Below are 18198 nucleotides of genomic sequence, written 5' to 3'. Positions count from 1 at the left end.
TCTCTCTCTCTCTCTCTCTCTCTCTCTCTCTCTCTCTCTCTTTCTGGCAAGTACACACACACTCTGGCAAAGAAAAAAAAAAAAGAAAAACTCACTGTAGCAGGAACAATCTGTAGAGTTGTGGCTATAAAAAGATCTACCTCTAGCTATCAGGCAAATCAGCAAGCTAAAAAATCCTTCTGCTACCAAACAAAAAGACATATCCAGTGACTTGCAAACCAAAGTAGTAAATAGCCGGAAGCCACAGCCACCCTAAGGATATCTGCCAACATAGGAGGAATTTTGAGTGCAGCCTGAGGGACAGAAGACAATGCCTTAGGCCCATATAAGGTGGAGAGGGGGATTCAGTCATGGCAGAGTAACTCGAGCAGATTAGCCTACCCTGAGACAGCAATTATAAAACCTGGACAAAGTAAAAAATACAAGTAATTAAAAGCATCTGAAGGCATGAAAGAGTGACCACAGCAGACAGAAGATAGATGGGAATCTATTTGTAAAAAGAGATCTGCATCTTTTTGCTGGGGCTAAGTTCCCAATCTGCACAGTTCATGGAGGCAGAAAGTCACAGGCTTCCTGGCTTAGTGCAAAGTGGGCGGCACAATGAGAAGAGAAGGGGGGAATCCAACGAGGAAAGAAACTGCGAGAGAGAGACACCCCCAATTCCACATACAAACTCCATCCAAATCCTTGTGCAAAGGAAATCCCATCAGGCCTAATGAAAAAGTAGCAGATAGAAACTGAAAGAACTGAGCAGGGATTTTAGGTGCTGTACCTGCAAAGAAAACAGTCTGGAGTTCAAATACTGCCATGTTAACTGTCTGTTGGAATAAAAACCAACACATTTAATAGGATTACAATAGTACCCAAAGTCTCTAAATGCATTATTGATAATATCTCATAACAATTACAAAACGATCAGACGGGTAACTGCAGGGGATGTCGCCGTGTCCCCTGCCACCCCTCCTGTCCAGCATGCTCTGTGAGTGGCTTCTTCACTCGCCCTGGCAACAATGGCAGCAGTACAATATCTGCACAAGAGGGATGGCGACTGTTGATAACTCTGTCTGCCGATCACCTGGGAATCGCATTTCAGACATCTACGTTCTTGCCCATCACATGCACTACTGTACCACATTGGTTTCTAACCAGATCTACTGGTGACCAAAAAGGGGTGGGAGGAGTTTGCACTTCATTTTCTCATCTTGACCACAACCTCCAGTTTCCCAAATCTACCTGACAGTGCCCAGAAACAAGTTTAGGCTGCATATATAGCTAGCATAGAACTTGTCAGCCAGGAAGGAATTAGGCCGACTGCATTGCATGGGGTAAAATACCAGGTGAAATGCCGCACGCAGTGATCTGGATGTGAACCCTCCCTCTTCTTTCTCGTTTCAGCGTCTCTCACCTGGGCTTTCCGTACTTTCCCTTCCTTATTGCAGTTTCAAATGATATGTTAAATGTTGTTAATCTGTCCCCAGTACTAAATTATAAAATCATTTTCATCATTATAGACTAGCAATGTGTTAATAAACAAAAATTTCAAAAGAAATGACCAGACACTATAAATAAACAGAGTATGCGATATATACTCAAGAAAAAGCTGCCAACAGACACCAATCCTGCAGTGAACCAAATGCTGCCATTAGCAGATAGGCCTTCTGAGCACTAATTATAAACATACTCAAGAAAGAGGAAAATGTCTCATAATGAATGAACAGATGGGTAATCTCAGCAGAGAAATATAAGCTTCAAATGGAAACTCCAGAACTGAAAAATACAATAAACCAGATGACACACACAAAAATCTGCAATTAATAGCAATTGATAGAAAATGAAACAAAACAAAAAAATTAAAATCCAGGATTACAGGTGATCTAAACACTATTAACCACCTTGAATGTCAGTTATGTGACATTTATTTGATCTTTTCTTAAAGATTTATTTATTTTATTTTATTTATCATTGTCATTATTCTTCAAATTCTACACAGCATGTGTGCTCACCAGACAAAGCAAGAGAGAAAGAGAAAGTGAAAAAGCAAGCCACCGGGTCTGGGACTTGAACCAGGATACACCATGTTGGAGTCCAGCGCCCTACCCACCATGCCACATGCTGAACTCTCTATTTTATCTTTAAAGTATATTTATTTATCTCTTCCGTGAGATAGAGACAAAGGCACAAAACCCTGAAAGGGCCTTGATTCACCCCATGTTAGCCAGCCCAGATCACAAGTATACACATACAGATCCAGCATGCTCAGGGAGGTCTCAGGACATGAACCCAGGACCTTTCCCATGGGAGTCCAGTTGCATGATTTCTGTACCACTGCCTGATGCATACACTTTTTTTTACACTTTTTTAAAGAATTATTTTATTTTATTTTATTCATTATTATTATTTTTTAATTTGACCAGAGAGAGACGGAGAGAGAAATAGAGAGAGGGAAAGTAAGAAAGCAAGCTGCCAGGTCCAGGCTAGGACTTCAGTTGGCCATGAGGGAGTCCAGTGCCTTAACCACCATGCCACCAGCCAGCCCCCTGGTCCATACATTTTTAAAACACTATTTCAATAACTGCAGAATATACATTCTCTTTAAATACAAATGGGATATTCACAAGGTAGATGAAGCCATAAAACATGTATTAATAAATTTTAAAAGACTGAAATTTACAGAGTATATTTTCAGACCTCATTGGAATTAAATTAGAAAACAACAGTGGTTAAGATATTTGGAAAAATCCAAATATCTGAAATTTTAAAATACACTTCTTCTTTTCCTTTTTTCTTTCTTTCTTTTTTTTTAATCTTTTGCCATAGGGTGCATGCACTCATCAGATACAAAGAAACACAGAAAGAGGAAAAGTGAGAAATTCCCCCACCCCCCACCACACCCCAGAGAGTAAGACCACGCTGCAATCTCTTCTCCATGTCCTGGGATTTTGGGCATGCACACACACGTGGCCAGTGTAATTTTTTTTTTTTTTGAGAGGTTTTCGCTATAGGGCATGTGCGCTCACCAGACAGACAGAGAGAGACATAGAGACAGAAAGCGAGAAATCACCCACCAGGGGGGATGGCCACGCTGCAACCCCTTCTCCTCCATTCTCCTCTCGGGATCTTGGGCACGCACACACACGCACCCGGAGTGAGTTCTAAGCCACCGGGTCCGGGACGCAAACCACAGTCGACTACGTGGGAATCCAGCGACATAGCCATTACGCTAACTGCTGGTTCCTTGCCCAGTGTAATTTTTAAGTCACCGGGTCCAGGACTCAAAACTGCTGGTCACATGGGAATCTAGTGCCTAACCACATCACCTGCTGGCCCCAAACAATGCACTTCTAAATAACCCATGGATCAAATCAAAAGAAAACTAAACCAAAAGGAGAATAGAAAACCCTGCAAGGAGAATAAGCCAAGAGGGAAATAAGAAAATAAACCAAAAGAGAATTTTAAAATGTTTTAAATAAAATCTAACATACATTCTGAAAGAAAAGCTGAGCAAACTAACAGGATCAAAGTTTCTCAACTCGAAAAAGGTATCTACAAAAACCTACAGCTAACAACACTGCAAAAAGATTGAATGTTTTCCTCCTACAAGTGGAAACAAAGTGAAGATATCTGATCTTACTGCTTCTGTTCAACATGTGCACAGTAAGTGTTAGCTAATGCAACAGGGCAAGAAAAAGCAAAAGGCATCTCGATCGGAAAGGAGGAAGTCAAGCTGTATTCAAAGATGGCATGATACTTGAGGTATGAAATCTGATGGAATCTACCAAATAACTGTGGTATAAAGTGAGCTTTACTTCAAGGAAAACAACTGACAATATGTGTTGAAAATGATAAAACTTGAACTTTCAAGTATAAATTAGAATTTTACTAATGGACACGTGATGACTGTATGTGCCACCGTGAACTCTTTAGCTCCATATTTAAAGACTTCTGTGATAAAATGAGAAGTGATATTTACAAAAGCAATTTTTTGACACTGTATAATGAAAATATGTCAGCATTCAAAAGACCTGAAAAACTCAGCAAAACAAAATTTTAGAAATGATCAATTCATGATATTATAAAAACATGCATGGGTTAAGGGCAGCAGATGGTATAGTGGTTAAGGCACTGGACTACCACATGGCCAATCACGGTTCAAGTCCCAGATCCAGAGGCCTGAATCTCATGTTTCGCCTATATGCATGCATCTCCAAAATCTCAGGAAGAGAATAGAGTAGATGGGACTGCAGTGTGGCCATTCTCTTAGGGGATAATTTCTCACTTTCCTTCTCAGGGTCTCTCTCTGTCTTTCCAATGAGTGCAAGCACCCAAAGGCAAAAATCTTAAAAAAAAAAAAAAAAAAATAAGTGGAAAAAGATTTACTCAATGTACAAAAAAAAAAAAATCCATGAATTTTAATGTAACAGCATAAAAAATTCTTTGATATAGTTTCAGATTCCACATGACTAACCTTTCAAGGAATGACCACTTGCTGAATTTTTGCTTGGTATCCAAATGTATGATGTACCTACCTCTTTCAACAACTCATGGGTAAGTTGAATTTCCTGTAATTCAACTAAACAATATATCACAACAGACAAATGCAGAACCCAGATGTCTACTATTAAGCCAGACATTAATTAGATTTGCAAGAATGTAAATCGAGGTCATCCTTCTTACCATTTTGTTCGGAAAATATAGTTAAATATAGTTATTTTTTATTTAAAAAAAAATGTAGTACTTATGTTAACACATAGAAGGTTTTAGGTTTTATAATGAATTAAGAAATACTTCTGGGAGGGACCAACAGTTAGCTTAATGGCTATGTCGCTGAACTCCCATGTAGTCAACTGCGGTTTGCATCCCGGACCCAGTGGCTTAAAACTCACACCAGGCGCATGTGCATGCGTGCCCAAGATCCCGAGAGGAGAATGGAGAAGGGATTGCAGTGTGGCCATCCCCCCTGGGGGGTGATTTCTCTCTTTCTATCTCTCTGTCTCTGTCTATCTGGCGAGTGCATGCGCCCTATAGCAAAAACCTCTCCAAAAAAAAAAAAAAGACAAAAAGAAATACTTCTGGAACCAGTGGATAGCGTAATGGCTATGTCACTGGACTCCTATATAGGCGATCTCAGTTCAAGTCCCAGACCCAGTGGCTTAAAACTCACACCAGGCGCATGTGCATGCGTGCCCAAGATCCCGAGAGGAGAATGGAGAAGGGATTGCAGCGTGACCATTCCCCCGGGGGGATGATTTCTCGCTTTCTGTCTCTCTGTCTCTCTCTGTCTTTCTGATGAGTGCACACGCCCTATAGCGAAAACTTCTCAAAAAAAACAAAAAAAAGAAAGAAATACTTCTAAATGTCTCAAGAGATATAATCCATAGCAACAAAAGTTTTTGGAGGTCCTCAATAGTTTTTAAGACTGAAAAGAGTCCTGAGATTAAAAAGTTTAAAAATTACTATGCTTACCAGCTCAAAACTGCTTTTCTTGAAATTACCAGCTGAACTTGCTATTGAAAGTAGTTAGATTACTTATGACATTGTGTGATCAACAAAATGTTGGGGGAAAAGGAATTGAAGACAACTGTAGACAGCAGAGATAATATAATAAGAGAGTGGAAAAGGGCAGAGGGTCAGACATGGGGTAAAAAACATATATATATATATATGAAAGTAGAAATGGAATATTATTGATGATAACATGCATGATTAAGTCACTACACAGTTTATTCTAGATGGGAAACCATATTTAGTATGTTGTGATGATGCTCAGGGAATGAATGTAAATTAATTTTAAAAAAGTTTCAGGCGGAAAAAAAACACTAAAACTGTTCTTATTGAAATTAAAAAAAAAAAAAAATGCGTATGTGATGACTACAGTAAGCTATATAGCCCCAGCTAGGTACTACTTTATAGTATGTTCATTCTACTCACTGAGGTTTATGCCTAAAGTCAGACTTGGGTTCATGTTCATTGCACTTGCTATTGCAAATATTTAGACTAATTAAGTTCATTAGCAAATCAATTAAATGGGGGGGAAAGGCATAGAAAGCAACCATGGATACCAGAGACAATGTGGGAGGAGGGTGGGACACGGCAGAGGGTGAGGGATAGGAATCAAGGATGGCAAAAAAAAAAAAAAAAGCAAAATATACAAGACATAAGAAATGGAAAATTATTTGTTGATAACATGTATATTGATGTGCTTGACTGAGCCAATATATAGTGTATTCTGGATGAAAAATTAATTTTGTATGCTGTAATGATGTATAGTGAATTAATGTAAAAAAAATAAATAAATTTAAAGAAAAGGGAAAAAAAATTACTGTGCTAAAGGATAGACCCAATCCCAACTGTACTGTAGGTAGTTGCTGGTGGTGGACAGAGGAAGGATGGATCTTTAAGGCATTACTAGTGATTCACTCTTCAGACAGTGAAGAAAACTGAAGCTCAAAGGATACATTTAAAGATACAAGGCTCTAGACTACAACCCTCACTCATTTCCTATAAACCTTATAAAATATTAAAAGTGACCAATGTCCAAAACAAAGGATGTCCTATATAGACCACCTGAGCTTTAAAAAGTATTGGGAAAAAGAAACAGAAGGAGAAACTGTTCTACTCATGGGAAATAGGATTTATGAACTGAAATAGACACAGCAAAGTGCATATTTACCAGTAATTAGCACAGCGAATAAGGCAGTATAAAGTGACTTAAAATGATTAGGAAAGGCTAATGTCAGAAAAAAAAGAGAAAATGAAAAGGTACTACTCAGGCTTACCTATCCACTCCATCCCAGCGATAACCAGGCCAAATATTGAATCTGTTAGGAGGAGGTGCTGGGCCGCTGTAGCGAGGTCTCACTAGTGACAGAAGACAGAGCAACAAGAAGTTAGTTACCTGTACATTTAATTCCGTGCTGGATGGTATCAGGGGAAGTTTCTATATGCAAATACTAAGTTGGACTCAACTCTCAGACAAATATGAAAAATTTTAAATTGTATAAGAAAGCTTTCTTCGCACACAGCTATGTACTGGCACCCTAAGGATCCTCTCTCCTCGTAAGTCACCTCCAGCCTATCGGTTCTCAGAAGTCCTACCTTTCTTATTCTTGTTCTCCTTGGTCTTATTCTTCTTGATGAAGTTGGCCATGGGGTCTCCCTCTCTTTCTTGTTCTCTCAGCATCCGGTCCAGATCTTCATCATCAATGTAGCGAGCCAGAGGTTTCTGCATCTCCTTCATTGCATCCTCCACATTTTGCTGCTGTTGCCGGCTCTGGGCAAGCCTGGGCAAAAAAGAACCGAGAACGTTTCCTATCCCGTTTGACATTTCCACTGCCACACTGAGAGGACCGCACTGCTACACTGGGAGTCTCCACTTTTTAGAAGCCTCGGCCAAATATTGAAAAGGGTACAACCCCAGAATACCACTGAGAGTGCGGACTCCACCAGCATCCTGGGAAGGGGACTCAGCACACTGAACATCCCACCCTCAGTAACAGCTCTGAAGGCAGAACACAGAACTAACTGGGCGCGGAGCAGAGGAAGGACCTGCTCCAGTTACTGCGTCTTGTTTCTTCCTTTACCCTTTTCCCCACTGGGCATACAGCTCGTCTCTCTCCGAGTCCTTCTCTGCTTTTCTCCTTTGTTCTAAACGTTCCATTTTCAAATTCCTCTTACGTCCAGACTTATCTCGAAATACAGTTTCAGCATATTGGAATTCAGCTGCAAGAGAAATTACACTTTTTAAGATAAGTACTAGGTAACAAAACAAATAATATTCTAACAAGTAAAACCAACCCCTTGGAATGCTAATGCTGGATAAGAACTTTTGCAGCCAGACCATAAATTGTTCCTACCAACATCTAGGTGCACGTTGGCAATGGGTCTGATACTTCTCAAGGAAAGAAATGGGGCAGCTGGTGGCACAGTAGTTAAGACAGGTGGATAACTCATGGCTGTGCGAACTGAGTTCTGAGTGCACTGAGAGCGAATTGAGTTCTGAATGTACTGAGTGTATGTGCACGCCTGCCCAGAATCCTGAAAGACAGAAGGGATTATGGCATGACCAGTCCCCATAGGGTGCTTTCTTTCCCTCTCTCTCTCTCCAGCAAGTACATATGGCCTCTAGCAAATAAAATAGAAAGAAAGAAAGAGGGGGAGGGCAGGGAGGGACCACTGGATCCCACTGAGAAGTCAAAATAATGCATAAAATCAGAACTCAAATTTAATAGCTATTAAAAGTTTAAAATACCAGGTATAATAAGCTACATTTAAGCAAATAAAAGCTACATGAGCCTAGACTGATCTCTGCACTTATGCATTTTTACCTTCAAATGCAATGGTTTCTTGGTCCTGTTTCTTCAGTTCCTGTTGCTCTTTCCGTATATCAGTCAACACCAACCCAGTTTTGGCCCCAGAATACATGTGTGCAGCCTGTGCAAAGGGAAGGGGAGCACCCGTTATCAACGAGCTAAAGTAGCGGTCGGCTCCACGGGCATAGGCGACTAGAGGCATCTCTGTCCGATGATCAGCCATAAGCAAACCAAAAACTCTAAGTTCTCGTTATTTCCCATAGGATTCACAAGATTGAAAAAAGAGAGAAAGAAAATCTTATTTCATGGAAAAATCAATAGTATTGTCAAGTTTAAGAGTAAACAGAAACACAAACTAACATTATATTAAAGGGATCGCTAAACATTTGCATTTCTGACTTTTCAGTATATGAAGTCAGAAACACATAGGAAGACTCGTTCTCAGGCCACCTGATCAGAAACCTACTTCGAGCTGTAAGCCTCCCACTGATAAAGCATTCCATGTAAAGTATAAATGCAGGCAAATCTCAGATCCTTTCATTGTGGATATATTTAAGGATAGTAACAGAAGATAGGAATGAAATCTTTTCACTCATCATCACTTTGTATCAAGATAGTAAACTGACATATGAATGGAGTTAGAGAGTATGTCCTGGCATCCATAAGCAGCTGAATTTGATTACTATTAAGTTGCCCATGGACTAAATGGATGCATAAAGTGTCAAGGCCCCAGCTGACACAGAGGCCTTTGTTTCTCAAGAGGAAAGAATCTCCCTTCTCGGCTTGGAGACAGGCTGGTCTACCCCAGCAGGATATTTCTTGTCCACCTCACAGTAAGATTACTTTATTACCACAAATCCCCTTACAATAGAATTAGTGATGGTTCACATGGATTTGTTTTCCCTTATTCATCAAGCTTTAACATAGATTTATTTACTTATAATATTTTTTAATTATTCAACTTTTTTTTTTTTTTTTAACTTGACCAGAGAGGGACAGAGAGAGATAGAAAGAGATAAGGAGAGAAAGTGAGAAAGCAAGCTGCCAAGTCCAGGACTTGAACTGCAGTCGACCATGTGGGAATCTAGCACCCTTAATCACCATGCCACCTGCTGGCCCAACATAGATTTAAAACAAAACAAAACATTACCTTCCCAGACAATATGATTTTTAAAAGTAGTCTTATATTTAAGGTTCTTTTCTTTTTTTTTTTTTTGGAGAGATTTTTGCTATAGGGTGCGTGAGCTCACCAGACAGACAGACAGAGACAGAGAGACAGAAAGCGAGAAATCACCCCCCAGGGGGAATGGCCACGCCACAGTCCTTTCTCCTCCATTCTCCTCTTGAGATCTTGGGCACACACGCACACGTGCCCGGCATGAGTTCAAGCCACCGGGTCCGGGACTCAAACCGCGGTCAACTACATGGGAGTCCAGCGACATAGCCATTATGCTAACTGCTGGTCCCGAGTAGTCTTATATTTTAAGTATCACTCTATAATCTCTAGATACAGAGACCTGTAGTCCAATTTACAATAATAAGTTTAAAATACTGTCACTAATACTAAATGCTTATTTTATCCCAGGCTAAGAGTTTTATGGTAACTTATTCAATTCTCACAATAACCTCATAAATTAGATGCTATCATCTACATTTTACAGATGACAAAGCTTGAGGCTTAGAGAAACTACGTGTCATGCCCAAGTCTCTCAGACAGTAATTGGAAAAAGTAGGATTCGATATGTGATCAGTTTAACAGACGATCTGTGCACCTAACCCCACTCTAAAACTTACAGTTCTCCATTTATTTGTAAGAAAACATCAAGTTTCTCTCAACCAAATAAGATTTGTGGAATTAAGAGGTTATAAAGGCAGAAGCTACTTGGGAAATGTAGGATTTTCAAGTCCATCTGGGCTAGGTTATAGCTAGTCCCACCTTCAGAGAGAACACAAGAGCTCTGGATGTTGAACCATGATTTACTACGTGAACCACTACCGAGAGCTACCTCCTCCTCTTCTAGCTTAATTCTCCAAGATTTGCATAAAGTAGAACTGAGGAGTCCCTGAGAGGCATATGGCTCCTGAAAATCCCTACCTTCTTTCCAGGAGGCTGACTCCTTCGAGGTGGAGACAGATCAGAATCAGAAGATTTGGTCCTTTTTTTCCTCCTTGGTGGAGAGAGATCAGAATCGGAGCTCTCGTGTTTGGGTCTGTTTCGTGGAGGCGACAGATCTGAATCTGAATCCTGCTGCCCTGGACCTTGCTTACGCCGTGGAGGAGAAAGGTCTGAGTCAGAGGTCTTCCGGTAGTCACCTGGGTAGGAAGAAGAGGTCAACCTGTGACTCTGATGTCTCCTAGGTGAAGAACTTACATGACAGTTCCTATGAAGAGCCTAGAAATTAAAGAATAAATTCCTTAATCTCCTTAGGAGACATAAAAAGGAATTTACCAAGCTATTGTACAATATTTATCAGTCTTTCTATGAAGAACTATCATTAATCTAAACACAAGAATGGTTGAGATCGGGAACCAGCAGTTAGCGTAATGACCATGTAGTCGACTGCAATTCGCGTCCTGGACCCGGTGGCTTAAAACTCACGCTGGGCGCGTGTGCGTGCATGCCCAAGATCCCAGGAGGAGAATGGAGGAGAAGGGATTGCAGCGTGACCATCCCCCCTGGGGGGTGATTTCTCGCTTTCTGTCTCTATGTCTCTCTGTCTGTCTGGTGAGCGCATGCACCCTATAGTGAAAACCTCTCCAAAAAAAAAGAATAGTTGAGATTGGAGAAGAGCAAAGTCAGAGACAACTTTCAGTACCAAGAGACTAGAAGTAGGGTTGAATTCCCAAGTAACCAGTAACTGTGACTGGCACATAAGATCCCAACATGTTCATCTGTGTCACAGTTACCCACCTGCAGAATAGGCAAAATGACTTATCAACTCTCCACGGTGTCCAAACATCAGAAATACCTAGAATGGGAACTGAGTGGTAACAACACTCTGCAAGGCTGACCCACATGAGAAGGATCCAGCTTTGCATTCAGAGGCCTCCCTGAACATGCCTGGCACATGCCTATGATCTGGGCTGGCTGAACTGGTGGTGAATTGTGGCATGAAAACCCTTTTCATGGAGGTGCGCCTATGTGTCTTTCTCTCTCTCTCTCATTCATGGAAGAAAGAAATCAATAAACTTTAAAAAAAAAAAAAGGCGGGGGGGAGAAATAGCCATAATATATTCTGATGTCCTCAAACTAAAGGAAACAAAGTATTTTAACTTAAAAATTAAGTAGGGGGGGTGTCTACAAAGTACAGCAGTTTAGGGAAAGTCAGATCCCGCAGAGTCAACCGGGGTTTTGAGTATTGAGTCCCAGTCCCAGTGGCTCAAAAAACTCATTGCGCACATGCACATAATCCTGATGAGATGGAGAATCAGAGGACAAAGGATTGCAGAATGATGACGTCCCATTAAGGGTGCTTTCTCTCTCTTCCCCTCTTGTACACATGCAAAAGCACTGTGGCATAAAAATAAACTAAAGTAGTATTTACAAACAAAAGGTGACGTAAAGAATCTCACTGCACAGGTCTAAGTTCTAGGATATATAAGCATCATAAATCACCTCCCAAAAAGCAATCTTAGACCATCAATAGTCTTAGAAATATCCACACCCTCTGACCCAGTAAATCAGCTTCTAGTTTTCCAGGAAAACAATCCAGAAGTAATTAAACTTCTAGGAAGTCTATCTAGAAGTAGATAAGAAAATAACAGTTTATATACAAAGATGTTCATTATAGGATTATAAAACCAAAATTTAGGACATGCAATATTAGGGAGGTGAATGGAACATCATTAAAAATTATGTTAACACAGAGAAGTTTCTATGTCCTGAGGGAGATCATGTTAAGTAAAGAGAGCAGCCGAGATTATACATGCAGTAAGTATGTTCTGCATAGTCAGGGCTCAACTACACCAAAAATGCCCAGGACTGGGGCCAGCAGGAGGCATGGTGGTTAAGGTGTTGACACCACATGGTGGACCATAGTTCAAGTCCAAGACCTGGAGACCTGAAAATCATACAGGGACCATGTACATGTGTGCCCAAAATCCCAAGAGGAGAAGGGATTGCATCATGACCATCCCCCCAAGGAGTGATTTCTCACCTTCCCTCTCTGTCTCTGTCTGTCTCTGGCAAGTGCATGGACCTTATGGCAAAAATCTTAAAAAAAAAAAAAAAAAAAAAAAAAAGCTCAGAAAAAAAAACCGCGCTAAAAAAAAAAAAAAAAAAAAAAAGCTCAGTACTAAAACGACACTGGCTACAATGCTGACACTAACTGCCTCTGAACAACAGATTTTTGAGTCATGTTTTTCTCCTCCTTTATATACTTCTATACATTCTAAAGCTTCTGCAAAATGTGGTACCTTTTACATGGGATGAGGAGAATAAATAAAACAATACATGAAAATCTTCCTGCCTACCAATATATTTTTCTAACTCTCCTGAGAGGGCCTCTGAGTTTTCAAAACTTCCAAAGAAACTGCACTCTCATATCTGATAAAGCAAGCAAAGGTAAGCAAAGATAAGGACCAGCAGATTGCTTAATGGTTATGTCACTGGACTCCCACATGGTAGACCATGGTTCAAGTCCCAGACCCAGCAGTTTGAAACTTACACCAGCTGCGTGTTCATGGAGGAGAAGGGACTATAGTGTGGCCATATCCCCTGGGGGGTGGGGGTGATCTCTGGCTCTCTCTCTGAGTACACATGCCCTATAGTAAAAAAACCTCTTTTTTTTAAAAAAACGGGGGGGGAGCAAAGGTCCAAAAGAAAGCACCCAAGAAGCAAGTCCCTCTCATGGACAGCCACATGCTTACCTTTAGAATCAAGCTGTTTATCTCCCACATGAGACTTTGCTTGCTTTTTTCGTGGAGGAGAAAGGTCCGAGTCATAATCATATTTGTTGTTATTGGCAAGTGAGAGATGAGAGGGTCCTGGGCCTTTCCGGTGTGGAGATGTCTTGTTAGAGGCTCTTTCTGGGGCTTTACTACTTTTCGTTCTGGGCAATGAGTGAGCAACACTAGGAGCCAAACGAGGAGAGTCATGACAGGCCCTCCTGGGTTGCCATGTGTCTGATGAATCAAGAGTTCTCCTAGGCTGCGATGTATCAGGGGAGCTGTTATGAGCCCTTCGTGGGGAAGAGATGTCTGAGGAATCATGGCGGGCTCTACTAGGAGCAGATGGTCCTGGGGAGTCACGATGGGCTCTCCTACCAGATACACCTGAGGAGTTAGGATGAGGCTTCCTATGAGGAGAAGGATCCAGAGAATCATGATGGGGCCTTTGGGATGGTGAAGCATCTGAGGAGTCATGGCGGACCCTCCTAGGAGGAGAAGGATCTGGGTAATCATGACGGATTCTCCTTGGAGGGGATGAATCTGGGGTATCATGACGGTCCCTCCTAGGAGGGGATGAATCCGGGGTATCATGTCGGACCTTCCTAGGAGGAGATGACTCTGGGGTATCATGACGGGCCCTCCTCGGAGGGGATGACTCTGGGGTATCATGACGGATCCCCTTAGGAGGGGATGAATCTGGAGTATCATGTCGGACCTTCCTAGGAGATGAATCCGGGGTATCATGTCGGTCTCTTCTAGGAGGAGATGACTCTGGGGTATCATGACGAAAATGCCTGTGTGAAGATGGGTCTTCATTGTGTCCTAAACACAAATGACGAACAGTCAGACTCATAAATGCTCTGTCCACTCTATTTACCCAGTTTCAAAAGATGCCCCAGCAGTGCACACCTCAGAACTACTCATAAAGCCCAAGAGACCTACTCAACTTTCTTGCTTGGCAACAAAACACCAGCATTCATGAATCCCTTAAGAATAACCCCTCTGAAATATCTACCAAATCATAAATTTAAAGTATTTTCAACATGTTTTCCTATTATCTCCTTTAAGGTAACTGGGGCAGATGCCCTTATTTTACAAGCCAGAGAACAGAGGCTCTGAGGAACTGCGTAATTTCTTACCTAGGGTGAGCCACTATGATGAAGAGACCTAGAACTAAGCCTCCCAGCTCCCCACCCAAAGCCTCACTTTCTGCAGTTCCCAGTCAAGTGGCTTCCACTGATGTCTAGCCTAGATAATCTAGTTTGTTCTCACCCTTTTTTCAAAAGGCAAATTGACTAAACCAGTGCACAGCAAAATGAAACACTTAACTATTCAGTCCATGTCCCTGTGCTCCTGGTTAGAGGGGGTGGAAATCACCAGGAAAAAAAAGAGAAAGATCAAGCATCAAGCATTTACTGATCACCTTCTACACACCAATGCTTTATGTAAATAACTTCATTTGATCCTCACCACAAGCCTAGGAGATAAGCAGTTATTCCCATTTTATAGATGAGGAAGTTGACACCCAAAAAGATGAAATAATTTGCCAAAAGTATACTGCTAACTAGTGTGTGTGTATATGTGTGTAGGGGGGTATAAAGTATTTAAATCCAGATCTGTTGGACTCCACAGTCCATGCGCAATCTTTTAAAAAATATAGTAAAAGAAAAAATACATAGTTTGAGACCTTTGATTTTCAAAAGGCTTAATAGGATGAAAGTTCAAGTCTGGGATCCAGTGGCCTGAAAACCATGCCAGGTGCATGTGTGTCCAGAATCCCAAGAGGAGAATGGAGAAGGGATTATCATATGGCCATTCCCCCCTCGGGGTGGTTTCTCACTCCTCCCCCCACCTCTCTCTCTGTCTCTCTCCGGCAAGTGCACATATCCTCTAGCAAACAAACAAAGAGGCAAAAGAAAAAGTACTACCTGTGTGTGTGTATGCGTGTGAGAAAGAGAGAGACAGAGACAGAGAGAGAGAGAGACAGAGAGCTCCTAGACCAAAGATATAGAAAACAGAAGATTCCCTCTGGAAAGACAACTATAAATAAGACAGGGAACAAAGAACAACACTAAGAGCATTCTGACAATATAAACCTGATGATAAGTTTTCATTCATGAATCTAAACAATAATGTACTGAAAATTAACTGAGGTAATGGTGATCACTAATCTGTAGCTAATTGTCACTTTTGTCACACATATTTTTCTAATCAGAACTGTAAAATAATTAACTAATGGCAGCACAGAACGCACAAAGACAAATCCTCTATACGGGCTCATTCTTTCATCCTGTGTGTGAGAAAAAGGAGTGAGCATCGAAATGAGCTGGAGTTAAACAAGTATGAAGAAGCAAGATCCTTGTTTATGAGAGGACAAAGACCAGATAAGAAAACTACGTGCTTCTCCCGGCTATGCAAAGCCTAAATGACTGCTGGGACTAAGACTACGACTCACTGGTCTGCCCCCTGTAAGCAGACCTACCTACCAAGTTCTTAGAAAAGGGGCAACTGCTAAGTCTCCAGTGATAATCTGGCAAAGAACAGTAAGCTGTAAGAACCAGATGCCTATTAGCAATTTTACAATTCACAACAATGCAAGGGGACCCACAGGAAAGATCCTGGGTCCATGGCCCAAGGACCCCTCTACACACCAGGTGTGCATGTGTGCCCATTACCCAGAAGGCAGGCACTGAGGATATGGTGCAGCATGAACCCTGGTGGGGTTAACTTGTCTATCTTTCTTTCTCTTTCATCAAAGAAATAAATGATAATGAATTTTAAAAACTAAAAAAAGCCCCACTAACAAAGGCACTGCCTCTTCTAGGCTGGGGAAATTCCAAAGTGAACGAGACTAGTCTCTGCTCAGACAGACATGACAAACAGATGCCTCTTATCCAATTCTCAAGGACTCAAAACAATATTATTTATAGTCATTAAATTACTAACCTAAGAAGAAGGGCTAAAGTAGATAAAGTAGAGAAATTTATTAACACAAATAAAAAAGAGAAAAAACACTGGTTTCTTTTTTTTTTTTTTTGGAGAGGTTTTCGCTATAGGGCGCGTGCGCTCGCCAGACAGAGACATAGAGACAGAAAGCGAGAAATCACCCCGCAGGGGGGATGGTCACGCCACACGCGCCCGGCGTGAGATTTAAGCCACCGGGTCCGAGATGCGAACCGCGGTCGACTACGTGGGAGTCCAGCGACATAGCCATTACACTAACTGCTGGTTCCCGGAAACACTGGTTTCTTGATCCATACATCAGTCGCTTCGTTCTGAAGAAGTCAAAGGCGGCTTTCTCACTGTTCCCGTTTCATATAAAATCCTCCTGAAGTCCTGCCTATAGACTGTGTTCTTTCAGCCTGAGCCAGAGAGGAACGGGTGCAATAAATCCCTCAAATTGGTCACTTTCTGACTTCAATTACCTTAATGCTGAAATACAAGAGAAACAGGGATTCTTGGTCTCTAAGTTCCCATGGCTTTACTAATCAAAAGAAATCCTGAATTCTTCACCCCACCATCTTTCCAGGATCAATGACACAACAAAAGAAGCTATGCATTCCTCTAAAAGAAAAGTATAAAGAAGAAAAGGCCTCCCCTATAAATGAACAATTTAAATGTATCTATTGTTGGAACTCACCTCCCAGAAGTTTCCATTTGGCACTGGATCGAAAGACCTCCATCTGCTTTACCTCTTCTGGCCGCTCATCCACAAACTCGGCCACCTGTGGGAATAAAAAGCTAAGAAGAAACGCACAGGATCCAGCCAAGAAGCACTGCTGTCGCAGGAACCTGAAGCTAGGCCAATCCTGTTCCTAATACTCATGGTGCACGCATACCCAAAACAGCCGTGAAGAAACACACAGGGGTCCTAGGGGGCCTGACGGCGGCACGGTCATAAAACGTGACATTCTGTGGGGTTGACTCACATGTGGGGTTCCAGCTTCGCATCCTGGAGACCTCCCTGAGTGTGTTGAGAATGTGCATGTCCATGGTCTGGGGCTTGCTGAAGTTGGGGGTGAATCATGTCATCAAGACCCTGTTAGGGATGCTCCCTCTCAGTCTTTCTGTCTGTCTCTCTCTTTCTCTCATCCACTCACTCACTCACGGAAGAAATAAATAAATAAGTCTTGAAGCATGTCAAGGTCCTTAGTTATTACATAAACACCAATTGCTGCAGTATTGGCTTAACTGTAAATCTTTCTCTGACTAATCAATTTCCTTCCAAAAGTTCATTTCATTACAAACCTTTTTATTAACCTGCCAGATACATAACTGACACTTGCAAGCTAAAAGTTAAATTCTTTTAACATTTTTTTTTTTTGGAGAGATTTTCACTGTAGGGCGCGTGCACGCGCCAGACAGACAGAGAGAGACATAGAGACAGAAAGCGAGAAATCACCCCCCAGGGGGGATAGTCACGCCGCAATCTCTTCTCCTCCATTCTCCTCTAGGGATCTTGGGCACGCACGCACACGCGCCCGGCATGAGTTTTAAGCCACCGGGTCCGGGACACGAACTACAGTCGACTACGTGGGAGTCCAGCGACATAGCCATTACGCTAACTGCTGGTTCCCAAATTCTTTTAACATTTTTACTTTTACATTCAGAGTGAAAAAAAAGGCTGCCTACATGTCATGTTTATCACTAACCAAAGACTTCAGGTTTCTATGAAACCTTTCTTAGTGTAGGAAGGCACAATGATAGGTTTCTTGAATCTACCCAATGGAAGGACTGCAAACGCACAGTCCCTAAGGCAAAAACCTCTTAAAAAAACAAAACTCAATCCAAACGCTGTCATGACATCTCCCTGTGGAATACAAAATGGGCTACCTCCACAGTGTTCTAATGGCACTTGGTGCATATGTGAACTATGCCTCCCAAATTTATCACATCTTTCATTTTAGAGTATAACCTTTAAAGTAGAGATACTATGTCTTACTAATCTTCATCTCTCCAGTACTTAAGCAAGAGTATATAATTTTTTTTTTTTTTTTAG

At 41.5% G+C, this 18198-nt stretch overlaps 1 protein-coding gene across 2 annotated transcripts in view; it reads right to left on the bottom strand.

The window, feature by feature from the left end:
• Positions 1-18198, bottom strand: part of BUD13 (BUD13 spliceosome associated protein) — a 27023-nt gene that overhangs the window by 5133 nt on the left and 3692 nt on the right. For both annotated transcript variants that reach the window (XM_006149988.3, XM_014588382.2), the window contains exons 3-9: positions 16840-16924; positions 13179-14021; positions 10405-10622; positions 8325-8430; positions 7581-7719; positions 7096-7280; positions 6777-6858 (exon numbers count right to left, since the gene is read on the bottom strand). In XM_006149988.3, coding sequence (XP_006150050.1) covers positions 6777-6858; positions 7096-7280; positions 7581-7719; positions 8325-8430; positions 10405-10622; positions 13179-14021; positions 16840-16924 — 1658 coding nt within the window. The remainder of the gene's footprint in view (positions 1-6776; positions 6859-7095; positions 7281-7580; positions 7720-8324; positions 8431-10404; positions 10623-13178; positions 14022-16839; positions 16925-18198) is intronic.

Source organism: Tupaia chinensis, unplaced genomic scaffold (assembly GCF_000334495.1).
Source record: "Tupaia chinensis unplaced genomic scaffold, TupChi_1.0 Scaffold000274_1, whole genome shotgun sequence".
Taxonomy (NCBI): Eukaryota; Metazoa; Chordata; class Mammalia; order Scandentia; family Tupaiidae; genus Tupaia; species Tupaia belangeri.
The sequence above is the reverse complement of the archived record's forward strand: the minus strand, read 5'-3'. Positions and strand labels throughout refer to the sequence as shown.